A 14,019-nucleotide genomic window follows, 5' to 3' on the forward strand; every position below is an offset into this window, starting at 1 on the left:
CACCGACCTCGTGACTTCCAAAGACTTTCCAAGAGGAAAAACAAACTGCAAACATCCGGGCCCAACACCAGATGGTGATCTATGCAAAAGTGTGTAGATCTGCAGCTCTACATGCCAAGAACAGATGCATACTGGTAAGTAGCATATTCCTTCTCGATTGCAAAAAGAAAAATGCTTCAAAATAAAAACCTAACCAAATGGTAAATAACTAGAAGAAATGTTAACACACTCATGCATCCGATGCTATATTCAACCCCATAACAGCAATTTCCTTTCTTGTGATAAATGTCCTTGTCGAGCATGTTCACATACTCCTCCATTGGCACCACTCTTCTCAGCCACCTTTTGCCTAGTATCTCAATGGTCTCTTGCCCCTTCATTTCCTTTCAACATCTTAGCCTTTACCTCTTGTCTTTCTCCTTTTCTTGACTATTTCTAATATTTTCCTTGTGTTCCATGACCTCTCCAAATAATATGCTTGAGTCTACTCACCCACAATCCCGTTTAGGTCAATCGTATCATATTTTTCACATAGTCATCTTCTCTTGCCCCCATTCTCTTTCTTTTTGCCTGTTCTTTTATTGGCTTCCTGCGCAGAAAACCCCTTTGCCAAACCTAAAAGTACTTAAATTGACAGTAAGTCTGAAATAAGTATTTGGTATTGGTGATGAAAAGCTATATTCACCCTCTTGAGTGGAATTTTATCTTGTTCTGTTATCTTTAATGTTAAAAAGTCTTTATTTGTGTCCACTGATGGGGTTTGTGTTTTTTATATCTGTGATTGACTAAAATAAGTGTGTGTGTGTGGGCACGCATTCTGTTTGATGCTACACTGCATATACCTCTTTATTCGCTTCTGCTTTGTTAGAAACCAAAAAGGCTTAAAATGTAAAAGGTTACCCTGTTGTAATATATATTTTTTTTACTACATTATCTTTCATTAAGAATCTGCTTCAGGGCTAGGTGGTGTTATATGCATCCTTGTTCACTATTGTCTGAACTGAGGATGATGCACAATGCATCAGGATTATTCAGTAGCATGAAAGTGTACACTAGGTCTAGATTCTTAGACATTTCTTTGTGTATATTCAAATTTCTTGGTCATCTGGAGTGTTTTATGAGTAAGTATTTTTTAATAATTAAACCCATTCCCAAGTAGTGAGTAATCCATAGTTGAAGCTATACTTAACTTTCACATTGTAAATTGTTTTCATTATTTGCACTTTTTCTAAAGATATCATTTATTAATATGATAATTTTACTGTTAGTGTTGCCCAGCTTAGATATTTCTGGAAGCTGTACTACTCCTCCTTCACATCCCATAAGTTTTTCATCAAACATGCAAGGAACTCAAGTGTTTCTTCAAGGACCAGCAACTGGTGGGACTCCTGGCTTTAATAGACAACATTTTTCACCACATCCGTGGACAAATTCATCAAGTTCATGTATGTAATATCACTTTTACCAGACTCTATGATGTAGTGCTAGAGGATAGCTCTTTGAACCTAAACGTTTGCTGTTTGTTATATTTCAATATTTATTTAGATTGGCTAGCTATCATGACAAAACATATTTTTCTGATTTGGGTTCATAGCGTTTGTTCTCTAAATTTAATTTCTACACATGTTAAAGTTTGTATTATGTCCTATTTGACAGAGCTTTAATAACAAAATGATGCACAAAATGTACGTTCAAGCAGGAACTACTACGGTTAATTGATTGTTGTCTTAATGTACAGCTGTTGTGGCACTTTAACATAATAAGGTGTTTTCTCTGGCAAAATTCCTTTTGTGAGAAGTTTCCTTAATTGGTTCTAACTTTTCTCATAGTACTGCCTCTTCATTTGTTCAGTTGCTGCTTTCAGTTCAAGGGAGAACAAGTGGTGTTTTTTTCCATATTAGGTCTTGTCTACTGAAAACTGACTGTTTCCTATAGATCTATTTCTATTTTATCCAGTATATACTTAGTGTGGGCTTCGAATCCTCCCCTTTCTCATGGATCAGTGGATTTCTTGTCTATCCCAAGTCCCCTGCTTCTGATTTGATGACGTATTTCCTTATTCTTTTGTTAGGCCAGCACAATGAGCATTTCTGTCTCACTGATTTTTGATTGGATGAGTTGGTCTTTCACAGCTCGTATCAGGACCTTGTACTACAGCACATAAGGGACTATCCTCTCTCCTTAGCTCGCCCATCTTGTGTTGTGTGCTCCTCTTGTTTTCCCAACCGCCACCACTTCACAAGAAGACGCCCTAACCAAAACCCCCGCTCCCATTCTCCCTCTCCCAACAACCCCCACCAGCCAAACCCAGCCTTCTCCCCCAACACTCAGTCACTTGCCTCGCTGATCATCCATCACTATTTTAGCATGCAGCCACATTAGAAAGGTATTCCGACCATTCAAACATGGCTGCTTTGCCTCCACACCCATATGTGTGCCCACAGTGGCGTCTCAGAGTTGTTTATCTTAAAGCAAAATACATTTCAGCGTGTCCTCCGTGACTGCATACACATTGCTTCCTTCTGGGGAGAAACCCAAGCTTTCTCAAAGCCATTAGGTCTACACCTGGTTAAAATGGTTTGTGATCGATTGGTTTGTTACTTCTATCAGTCCGGAAGTCATTGCCGATTTTTGTCTCCGGTTGGAGCACACATGCTTTGATTGTGGTGTACCAGGTTTTTGCTTGATCCACTCGGAATATTTGGGTTTTATTTAGCATCTTCAAAAGGGCTCTTAATTGCATGAAATTTCAGAAATTAATAGATCCCACTGCAGGCAGTTCCTCCTTTGCAAAGTTGATATTATTACTTTGATTTGAAGCAGATATTCATCATACTAAACTAACATCTCTGACGTTTTGTTTTTAAATGACACAAGTGTTGCAGGTGCAGTTTCATCTGTCTTCTCTTTAGCTTTCTACAGAACAACACATCAGTATACTAATTCAATTCATAATTGGTAGCCTTGCCCTTTAGTGCAGGTGCATGGCCTTTAATGCCCCAGTGGTGTTCTTTAGAGGAAAGGTGCAGAGATGCTGGGTGTTTGAGCCTTTGTATAGCACGAGTGTTTTAACGGGCCCCCGTTTTCATGCAACCCACACTAAAAGACCTGTAACAGATGGAGATGAGGAAAAGGAAAGGAAGAAAAGCTAATAGTAAGTGAGGGAAGGTATGTGAAAGGGAAAAAGAAGAAATTGGAACGTAGGAGAAAAATTTAAAGGAATGGTCTGGACGAAAGTGGAGTGTAGATGTGCCAAGTGTAGTGCACAGTGGCAAAGTACTTTGGGTCGTTGAACCATTTTAAAACCCAGCTCTAGGAGACATTGAAGCACCCTATAGTTTACCCCTTCCAGACAGGGTATTGTCCCATAGTTCATCTTCCAATCATCGCTGTCAGAGAGGAGTTAGAGAAGGGGAAAACAGAGAGGCCAACATAGAGAAAAGTCAGTTCCTCAAAAGCATTTTGCATCCTAATGAAACGTAACACAGAAGCAAACAAAATCGAATTTCTTTTTCAAAAACATGCATCTGAATGATAAAAAAAATGTATAAACGTACCTTAAAAATATTTACTTGAAAATATTTTTTATTTTGGTGTAGAAATTAGCAACTAAATAAACGAATAAATTTTTTTTATCCTGCATAATAAAAAGTGAGGCAAAAAGTAAACATTTTTCACTCATTCAACCGAAGAAGAGGCTGCAGAACTTCAACCGTCTTTTAAAAAAGTTTTTATTAAATCTGTAGTTTGGAATTAAATCGGTGCATGAATAGAAATACATATCCCCAGTGCATAATAATATTGACAGGTAGCGTCTTGTATCACTGGTTGCTCTCCCTTATACTGCTTCCTATCTCAAATCTTCATATTTGCCATGGCACTTGTTACGTATCAGCAACTGTAAAAAACGGAATACAGGCTTTGAGTTTGGGTGACTAAGAAGAAGGGAGATTTGCCCACTGAGAATGAGATGGTTGAATCCATTGAGCTCACCCCGTCAATCTGCCCATTTTTTTTTTTAACCATCTTTATTATTTTTATGCAATATGGTACATGAGATGTAATCATCAATAAGCTATTGAGATAGCTTATTGATGATTACATCTCATGTACCATATTGCATAAAATCTCAATAAAGATGGTTTAAAAAAAAAATTGGCAGATCGACTGGGTGAGCTCAATGGGTTCAACCATCCCATTCTAGTATTTCAGCATCTTCTAGCATGACTCGATGCATACAAACATTCGTACATAATGTGATAACAGTACAGATTTTAAGGAACAAAACAACTAAACTAAACCATGAGCCTTGAATAAAGCATAATTGTCACGCAGTGGTAGTACATTGTCTGCCTGCTGCCCATCCACAGCATCGAAGGGGAATACAACTTTGCGAGGTATGTAGTGCAGCGGCGCCTCGTGACTTGTGTATTTGTGATGGGGTAATGGCGAGTTGGGGAGTTTTGGGTCAGCCGGTAGGGAGGGAATGTAGGGCCCCGCTAGTAGGGGTATTCTTGATAGCCAGCTGTTCAATGTGTCTTGCTAATTTGGAGCAGTGTCGCTGTCAGGTGTGCAATGAAATGCATACAATAGGTCGTCCTATATAGCCACAAAAGGGTGTTTTCGTAATCCACATGCCTCTTCTCTGTGTAGCACCGTGGCCTCGGCCCTGCCACATTTAATAGTCCTCGCCTGCCAGTTTATCTTGCTTGGAAGTGCACTTGCCTTCCAGTGCATTGTGATCTTACGTCATGCCATTAACAATGTTAGTTCAGTAAAGTTAGTAAAGGCCCCCCCAGCTTTAAGATGTTTATGCAGCCCTAGCAGACTGCTGGATGCATTGTTCAGTTCCGTATGACCTATTACTCTATCAAGAGCGTCTGTGACCTCCCTCCAAAGAACTCGGGCATCTGCAATCCCAGAACATGTGTAGCATATCCGCCCCAGGAGCATGGCATCATGCACAGTTAGGTGGTGTTGCAAGGTAAATTTTGTGTAGTTTGACCGGGGTAAGGTATGTCCTGTGGAGAATGTTAGGCTGTATGTATTGAAGCGGGCGATGGGGAGTTCAATTTTAACAGGTGCGTCAATATTTGTCCCATTCTTTTTGGGCCAGTTCACGAACAATGTCCCACTACCAAGCCCGCCAAAGTGTCGTCAGCGGATCCTGGATTTTATATGAAAATCGCCTAGGGCCCAAATCATCCTAATGGCTCTGGATCGAGCCAGGAGAGTGTGTTCAGAACTTATGGGCATGAGCATCTGTCCTCCAGTCAGGGTCTTATGTTGAAGGGCAGGGCTACACCTCCATGTGGAGTGGTGACAGTTGACTGACTTCCAATTACTCCCACTCCGCCGAGGTAGTGGGTGTCATTCTAGCAGCCAGGCATCCATCTGTGACAACTGTTTACGCCAGACGCTAGGATTAGTTTGTGGCCTGGTCTGAATCCCGCCATGCAGACCAATTACAGGCAAAGTTGTCAGATATTTTACTTTTTGTGCTGTCTTTAGCCTAACAAGAATTTTTGTGGGCACTGTTAAAGCTTATTTATCAGCCCTTTTGATCTTTTTTTGCGTTTACTGGTGCCACCCGTTCGTAGCTGCCAAGGTTTCAGATGGCTATGTGTGACATTTTCAGAATGTCAGTGTAATTACGAGTGACATTTCAACGACTAAGAGTGACACCTTTGGGCAAGCAAAATCCAGCAATGAAGACGAGGGAAACCTATAATAAATTAAATTAGAGCAACAAGAAAATCGTAAAACTGCTGCAAAGCACCAGAAATGCATTAGGCCTACGGCTGAGGGACAGAGAAGTCTCAGGCATAGCCAGCAGCTAGGGCACTGTAGTTGTATAATCTCTCTCAACACTTACACAGTTGTTTTGAAGTTCTTCAAGGAATGGCCAGTTCAACTTGAGGCCGCCTAGCATGAATTAGTTCATATACCGAATAAACGTTCTGCTCCACGTTCCATCCACATGCTCCAATAACTAATGTATTTTTGATGCACTTCAACTTCAGTTTAGTTAGCCATTCATGTACAACACGTATACGTCCGGCTACCAAATGCCTCACAAACACTGGCATCACCTTCATAAGACACCCACTAGCCTCTCCTGAGCCCCGGATTTAATTGCCTATCATAACTAAAGTAAAGCACAGTTGGAGTTGTTGGCTGGCCCATAGCGAAGGGAAAACTAATTGTGGCAGACTTCAGCATGCACGCTGGGCATTTGGGGCATGGCAGTCTCGAGCCAGTGGACAATTATATGGAAGATCATGTGTAGTGAGTGACATTAGTAGAAGTCAAGTGAGTTTATGTGGCACAGAGAAGTCATTTTACATTAGCTGAGCTGGCCTGAGAAAGGTGTCATGCCGTGCATGTTGTGTGTGTGCGCGCGCGTGTCACTGACTGGCTGCTATGTGCAAGTCTGTGTGTGGCTGCGAGTGCGGAGTGTAGCGCGTATTTGCCTTGAACTTAAGGTCGGAATGCAAAGTCTGGGGCACAGATAATTTGGCTATTATTGCCAGCGAGTACTCTTATTTTACACCCCTCTCTAACTTCAGGGCTAGGCACACACTTACTCGAGAGCAGCTGCATTTCATGTGATGCCGGCCGCCTAGCTCGCCTCTCCTTGTTGTGACCGGCCGCCCGAATCAGGCTCGCTTGGGCCGGCTGGCTCAGCTGGACGTCCTAGTGGGGCGTGTGTGTTGCAGCGGCCGCGGGATTCATTACCGCGCCGGCTGTGACCTCATCAAGACCAGCCTGCCTGGGCCATTTCTGAGTTCAGCTGCTGGCCATTTCTGAGTTCAGCTGCTGCCCATGAACTCAGGAAAATGAAAGTATGCCGCGCTAGCGCGCAGCGATTCACTACAGTTGTTACATAGCAGCAAGCGGCCAACTCAGAACCCAGCCCTCAAGAACTCTCCCATGCAGCAGGGCTGCCTGCCTATGCCAATGTCACTAGTGTTTTATAATAACAGCGCTTGATGTGTGTGACTTCGCATTTCAGTGCGGTGATGCGGACCACCGCACTGAAATGCGTTGGCGTCATGCCTGATACATGATACTTGGCAGGGCTGCCCGTTCTCGTTTAAATCACTTGGTGTGAAGTGTGTTATTAAAGGTCTGTGTCATATGTTCCCACACACAATTTGTGATGCTCGAGTAGGACCTTAATTTGGTTTTCACTTTACTTATGTGTACCCCGTTGGAGCGGATTCATAGCTTTTCCTTGTGTCCACAGATCTTCAAAACATTCTTTCTCATAGTGAAAACTATCTGAGCTCATCATGTGCGTGAGCTACAAGCTCTGTCCGTTCATTCACCGTACACCACCTTTCCTCTGGCATACTGGTGTTATGGGAAAGGGCTGCATTTTTGGCTAAGACTGTGATGTGTTTTTATTGACTCATAGTTGCATTCTTCCACCTGCTGGCGAGTAGGAGTATTGCTGGGAAAAATCCCCGGATTCAGTCTGGCACCTTCGGGGTGTTCACAAGGTGAGGAATCTGCAGTCTGTGTATCCACCAGAAAGAGCGTTACCGAAGGTAAGTAACTTGTTCTTCTGCAGCAATGTTGCCAATTCCAGTCATTGCAGCACTACTTACTTTATCAGTCCCTTCTCCTATTTCACAATCCTCCAGTTTCTTCGAGCCATGTGGATACACGGGCCAATTTAAGTTTGAAACGGATGCCGCACATGAAGCTGAGGTTGGCCAAGTAGAGACAGGGGATGAGAACTGTAGTGATGACCCGGACAGTGTGCATGCTGCAGAACATTCTTTACTGTTAAGTCAGGGAATGGCAACGGGCATTAGGAAAGAGTACCTTTATGGCTTGATGGTTGCCTCAACGTCCCATTAATGGCCTCAAGCAGGCACAAAAACGTGTGCAAAAACCAAATTCTGAACTTCCCATTTCTTGGTAACGGGACAGCAGTTAAAGGGCTCCCAAAGATCTTTGTTTCTTGGAACCCACCAGCTCATTCTGATGGGTACGTCTACCAGCAGTTTCTTCACCTTTTGAATCTCTTACATGCACCAGACTAGATCAAGAAAGTTGAATTCGCTCTTATGTGGCGATAAGTGACGCCTCTGCTCTTGCTCTTCTTCAGGAACTGCACCGAATATATCACACACAAAGCAGTGTAAGACACCACCCCTGAACACTGACATCAGTTGTATTTTTCCTGCTCCCTTTGTTGCGAACCTGGAGGTGGTCTCCTCTGAACATTTTCTACCAAAATTCTCATTTTTCTGAAAAAAAAAAAAACCATACTGCTCCTGCACAAGCAGATGTTATTCTTGGACCTTAGACAGCTATTTCTGGTGTTTGGGGGTGAAACACGACTCGAGGTCATGGCCACTAAGAATTGGATGGCAAAGCTCTTCATAGCTTGCACCCAAGAAGAACAGTGGGTCTGTTTAGATTCAGGTCTGACTCTCTGGCCCCCTTTGCAGGCTGCCTTTAACAAGAAAGCTCTCAACGCAGGCTGCTTCCAAGGGCAGGTTCTCCAGGAAGAAGCACACAAAGTACCACAAGAGGGACTTTTAAACTCGCTGCATCACAGCCACTCAAGAGTAAGTACTTCTAGTTAGCCGATCCACTCCTCAACTCCAGCCTCAATGTCCTCTACGGAGCCAGTTTTGGTGATGATGGATCCAGCACTGGATTCGGCTCTGGTTCAACGACCAGAGCCCCAACTCAATTTCCAGAGTTTCCAGCCTAAAGTGCTAACCCGTACAAATTGCAGTTTTCATTCTCTGCTGGCCCTCTTCTGCTCCACACTGGCTTCTGGCTTCCCTTGTGCACCTGCAAGCTCCAAAAAGCCATTGCGCCCCCTATCAGACTTACACCATCCATCCCTGACACTGGTCAACCTTGTTTATTCTCCTGATGATCTGTCCAAACCTCCTCCTCTGAAGGTCTTGCTGGTTGCCCACCTCTGCTGCAGGCTTAAAATCTGTTAGAGAGTGGTGAGTTTTCCAAAGACAAAGACTGTTTTAGTCCAGTTCTGACACTGAATACAACAGTTGTTGAAGTGGGAGAAACTTTACAGGCCTTGCCTAGTGATGAGTATTATGGCAGGTTTGAAAAGCCTTTTGGGTCTGATTCTGACCTCTTTCAGATGCCCAGGATAGTTTATCATAACTTGTTGTTGTAATTATATAGTGCTTACTACCCCTGACGAGGCGTTGAAGCTCTTTACTTCAGGCAGCACACTGCCTCAAAACCATGATTAGTGGTTAGTCCAGGGTTATTGGTTACTGTCAGTTATTGGGATAAGTCTTGTGTGCCCAGCAAGCCATTCCATGTAGTCATTTCAGGTTCTTGGTGGAACTAATTTAACAGGGGTTAGTTGTGATCATTATAGAGTGGGTGCGGGGTTATGTGAGCACATGTTTGGTGGGATTAATAGATGAGTAAGAGGAGATTTGCACTGGAAGCCAGCTATAACTGGCTGATGAGCCCAAACTAGGGCAAATCCGGGCCTGGGTTGCTTATGTTCCACTACACTGAGGGCCTGGCAGTCCGGTCTGACTGTTCTATTGGCGCAGGGTCAAGACTGATTTGCATATGGCTGGGTCCAAACTGAGGTGGCGTGGTGTGCAAAATAACCATAGACTGAGTTGCTTTCTCAAGTAATTAGCAATGGCTGAGATTAATTCAAGCATTCGCTTCTTTGTATACTTCAAATTGGAAGGCAGCCGGCATGTTTTTCATCTGGCTGCTGAGATGTTGGACATCATCTCATCAGCTTGTCTTCTCTCGATTAAAGCAGTTTATTGTGGGCATTGGTGTCTGTTTATCCCCTCAGGTTGCTATTATCAGATTTATTGTTCTTTGCAATGGCCTTTGTTTGGCTACGCTTCGTTTTAGGGCACCATTGAAGGTTGTTTTGCAGCTGATTCTGTTTTTCTTTGTTTAGCAGATCAGCCATCTATGTTCATGTTTCCTGTGATATGTTTTCTGAAGGCACTGACCTTTTTTGGGGGAAACCCTTTTGCCATTTGTAATGCCATTGGGGGACCTTGATCTGGAGTGCACTTTTCTGAAATATTTCACCTTTCAAACCGAAGTGCAGTTGCCCGTTGAGGTTGCTTACTCAGAATCCTTTTTCTGAAAGCCAGTACCTCAGTTCTGCGTTTTCGTAAACTGCAGAATTTATGCTCACATTTCTTTCACTTTTATCTGCATAGGCTAGTCATGTAGACTATCATACCTAGTGTCATGTGGGCTAGTTTATCAGCTTGCTGATGTTCTGTTGACCTCCTCATCCCACCAAGGAAGAGCAAAGGCTTCACCTTCCGCATCCGTGCATTTCTCTTAGTTTCTACGTTTACAGAACTCACAATTTTTCAGTTGACGGACAGCTTTTCCTTGGCTATGCTGACCCCAAAAAGGGCAAGGTAATTCAGAAGCAGACCATTTCCAACTGTATTGTTTTACTAAGATCTGCTATGCCCTTGCCAAGAAGCACTCCATAAATTCAATCGGGTGAAAGCCACTTCTTTGGCATTGTCTTTGGATCTTCTCTTGTTGGACATTTGCTGAGCTGAAATGTGTGCTTTGGTTTCTACCTTCACCAGACATTACTGTTTCAACTCAGAAGTCTGCAGGAATGGCAATTTTGCCAGACCTGTGTTGCTAGATGTCTGATATGACCATCTCCTCAGATTGTACAACTTGGAAGTACTGCTTCTGAATTTATTCACAGGTGTGGAATCAGCAGGTAGATTTTTCCACAGTAAGAATGGTAAGGATCTTTCTGATGCATTCTCATGCTGTCTGAAGATTCCTCACGGATCATCCCTTCCTCCCTGTTTTGAGTGTCATTGAGGTTTTGAATAAGGTGCCAATTTAGCTCTTGCACATTGATTTTTCTTTTAATCTTGTCAGCCTAGTCTCCTCCTCTGAGGGCATGGAAAGAAGGATGAGAAACTGACATCAGCAAGCCATGGTGACCCCATACGGGGTTCCTTGACATTTCCAGGTATGATCCCAGAATTGAGTTGGAGACCTGGCACGACCTGTTGACATGGTAGAGCTATTTAAAATTCTCTGTATTCATTCTGGTTCATGCAAGGGTTTCAAGAAGTTGAGGTATCTGTAGTTAGATAAGAGTATACATTAGAAAGCTAGTTACCAAAGGTAAGCAACTTACTAGTTTTGTTTACCTAGCCCACGGTACTATTTGAGTGACCGGCTAGAAAAGTATATATTAAAGCATAGTATGAGGTATTGTGATATCAGAGAAGTAACTATATGTTTGAGGCATGTGAGCTGTACATCACATGCTTTGCATACTCCTGACCCCTCTTTTCGGTGATAGTGCGCATGGACATAGACTCCATTAATAGGATTGTTTTTTTCCGCCATCGGGTTCGGACATGAATTGCTGCGCTCCGGTTTCGACACCGTTTCTCGGGTTCCCCTCGGTGCGCAATACACTTGCCCTCGACAGTATTGTTTTTGATCTCGTATTCTCATTCTGCACATATCGTATTTCTGAAAATCCTTCTTTCAATCAGGTAGCTTGTGAAAGGTCGTTGGGCCTACCCCTGTCGGTCCGCCTCGCAGTAGATTGAACGGACTCCATTTAAATTCTGCCCTCTGTGCCTCGCGAAATTCCCACGCACCGACTCGCACGAAGTGTGCAACTTGTGCCTATCTCTAGAGCACAAAAAACAGGACTGCGACGCGTGTAAGGTTTTCCGATCAAACAACACACTTTGCAACCGTCTAGCTGAGCCAGCACACCGGTTCCATTCTGGACCTCTTCGGAGAAGATTCGGAACAAGAGACTGGAGATGGCATGGGAGCTGAGGAAGAACAAGAGCCTGTCTCCGAATACGGCTCTGATGTGGACGAGGACATCCCGCACGGGCAGCGTATCGTGAGTACTGATCCTCCATTGCCCTAAAGTCCACTTAAGCCCAAGAAGAAGGCTTCAGTCAAAACCCCCGCCTGCGGGCCATGGGCGGCACCGATAACATGTTTCAGACAACCTGCCTTCAGGCTTGGCACCGAAACACACCACAAAGCCTTCCAGCTCCAAACTGAGTCGTTCGAAATCTGGCACCAAGCCGAAACCTTCGGGATTGAAGGTGAAGTCAGGCTCAGCCCCACCCCCTTCGACGCCGAAAACGTCTTCGGATCCAAAATCCTCAGCATCCAAAACACTGGCACCAAAATGAACAGATGTGCCGATTCCATCAAAAGAGTACCGTTTCGATGTTCTGCCCTCAAAACCGTATCCGTAACAGAGAGAACTCTGCATTCTTCCATTAACTGAACAGATTACCACCAAAGTGACTCTCAAACATAAACCTGACTCTGAAGAAGTTTACGACATGCCTTTTAAAGGAAGAATGTGGATACTAACACTTCTCCTCCTCCATCACCTCCTTCTCTTGAGTCTCAACCATTGCTAATTTCACGTGCTGACTCACCACCACCATATACACCTGATAATCCGGATGATGGGGGTGAGGACAATGATCCACCACCTACAGACCCCTTGGGAGATTATACCACTAATTCTCCCAGAGGTAACGATCCTGATTTGTACCCTACTAAGCCTTCTCCACCAGACGACAGTGTAGGATATATAGAATTAAGTATAGCTGCTAATTACCACGGGGTCGAATTACATAAGGAATCCCTAGAAGATGATATCCTTTCTGAAACCCTTAGTAGGTACCAGAAATCCTCGCACACACTTCCGATGCTCAAGGGTAAGCTTAGGCTTGTGGATGACATTTTTATCGATCCTGTGAGGGCACGTTTCCTCACCCCTAGGGTAGACAAAAAATATAAATCTGCACCCTCAAACAGCTTACATCAGGAGGCAGTTACCATTAGATTCTTTAGTCATTTCTGATGCAAGAAAAATGTCCAATTCCAAACGTCAGGAGACGCTCTACCCCAGACAAGGAGACTAAATTGATAGACGCGTCTGGGAAAAGAGTACCCTTCCAAGCAGCAAACTTTTGGCGCATTTCCAATACCCAAGCACTTTTAGCCAGGTACCACAGGGAGCATTGGGATGAAATGGAGCAGTTGCTCCAATTTCTGCCTGATGAGCACAAGTCCAAAGCTCAAGTTATGCTGCGGGAGGGACCGCACATCTCAAACAATTCCATCAGATGTATTTTAGATGAGGCTGACACTGCGGCTAGAGCCTTTATTAAAAAGGCATGCCTGGTTACGCATTTAATGGTTTAAACCAGAAGTTCAAGCTTCTATCCTCAACACGCCATTTGACAAGCAGCACCTCTTTGGCCCTGTAGTAGCCTCATCATTACAAAAGATGAAAAAGGACACAGAGGTGGCGAAATCTATGGGAGCCCTTCAGTCACCTTTAGGCCTGGGTTCCTTTCGGCGTCCAAAAATACCACCTCAGACACTGCCTCTATGACCTATAAAGGCAACGATCAGCCCTCTGCTTCTAAGGGTTTCTTCAGAGAGGGGGTACAGAGGCAACAATGGCAAGGGTAGAGGTTCCAACACACACGCGCCTCCCCCTCCAATACCAAACAGTTACTTGACTACACTTCCCCCATACCACTTAACACATGTCGGGGGCATCTTTCACAATTCCTACCCATCTGGCAGTCAATAACTACAGACAAATTGGAACTGGAAATTATCCGTCCTGGTTATTGTCAGTTCACCAACAATGCTCCAAACATCCCTCCACGTTCACACAAACTGTCACCAGACCACTTATATCTCCTCAAACAAGAGGTTCAGTCTCTCCTTGTTAGGTCTCGCCTACGCAGTGCGCATGCGCTGCATAGGAAAGAGACCTTTAGTCATCGGCACAGCTTTCCCTGCAAAATCGTGCACGCGGTGCATTGCTTCCAATGGCAACGCATGCACGTCTGGAGATTCATTTGCGGGAGCGAGCAGCTGGTGCCATATGGTAGCAATTATCACGCCTTGCCGCTCTCTCCAGCAAGGGAATTGCGCAGGCCCCCCTCCTCTCCCGCCACGCGAGGCGCCTTTTTG

The 14,019-nt window shown here is 44.1% G+C and overlaps 1 protein-coding gene across 2 annotated transcripts in view; it reads left to right on the forward strand.

The window, feature by feature from the left end:
- The window catches only part of ANKHD1 (ankyrin repeat and KH domain containing 1), a 1,109,311-nt gene that overhangs the window by 931,593 nt on the left and 163,699 nt on the right, over positions 1 to 14,019 (forward strand). For both annotated transcript variants that reach the window (XM_085617924.1, XM_085617925.1), the window contains exon 30: positions 1,269 to 1,445. In XM_085617924.1, the coding sequence (XP_085474050.1) occupies positions 1,269 to 1,445 (177 nt within the window). The remainder of the gene's footprint in view (positions 1 to 1,268; positions 1,446 to 14,019) is intronic.

The sequence above is a fragment of the Triturus cristatus genome, chromosome 7 (genome assembly GCF_964204655.1).
Source record: "Triturus cristatus chromosome 7, aTriCri1.1, whole genome shotgun sequence".
NCBI lineage: Eukaryota > Metazoa > Chordata > Amphibia > Caudata > Salamandridae > Triturus > Triturus cristatus.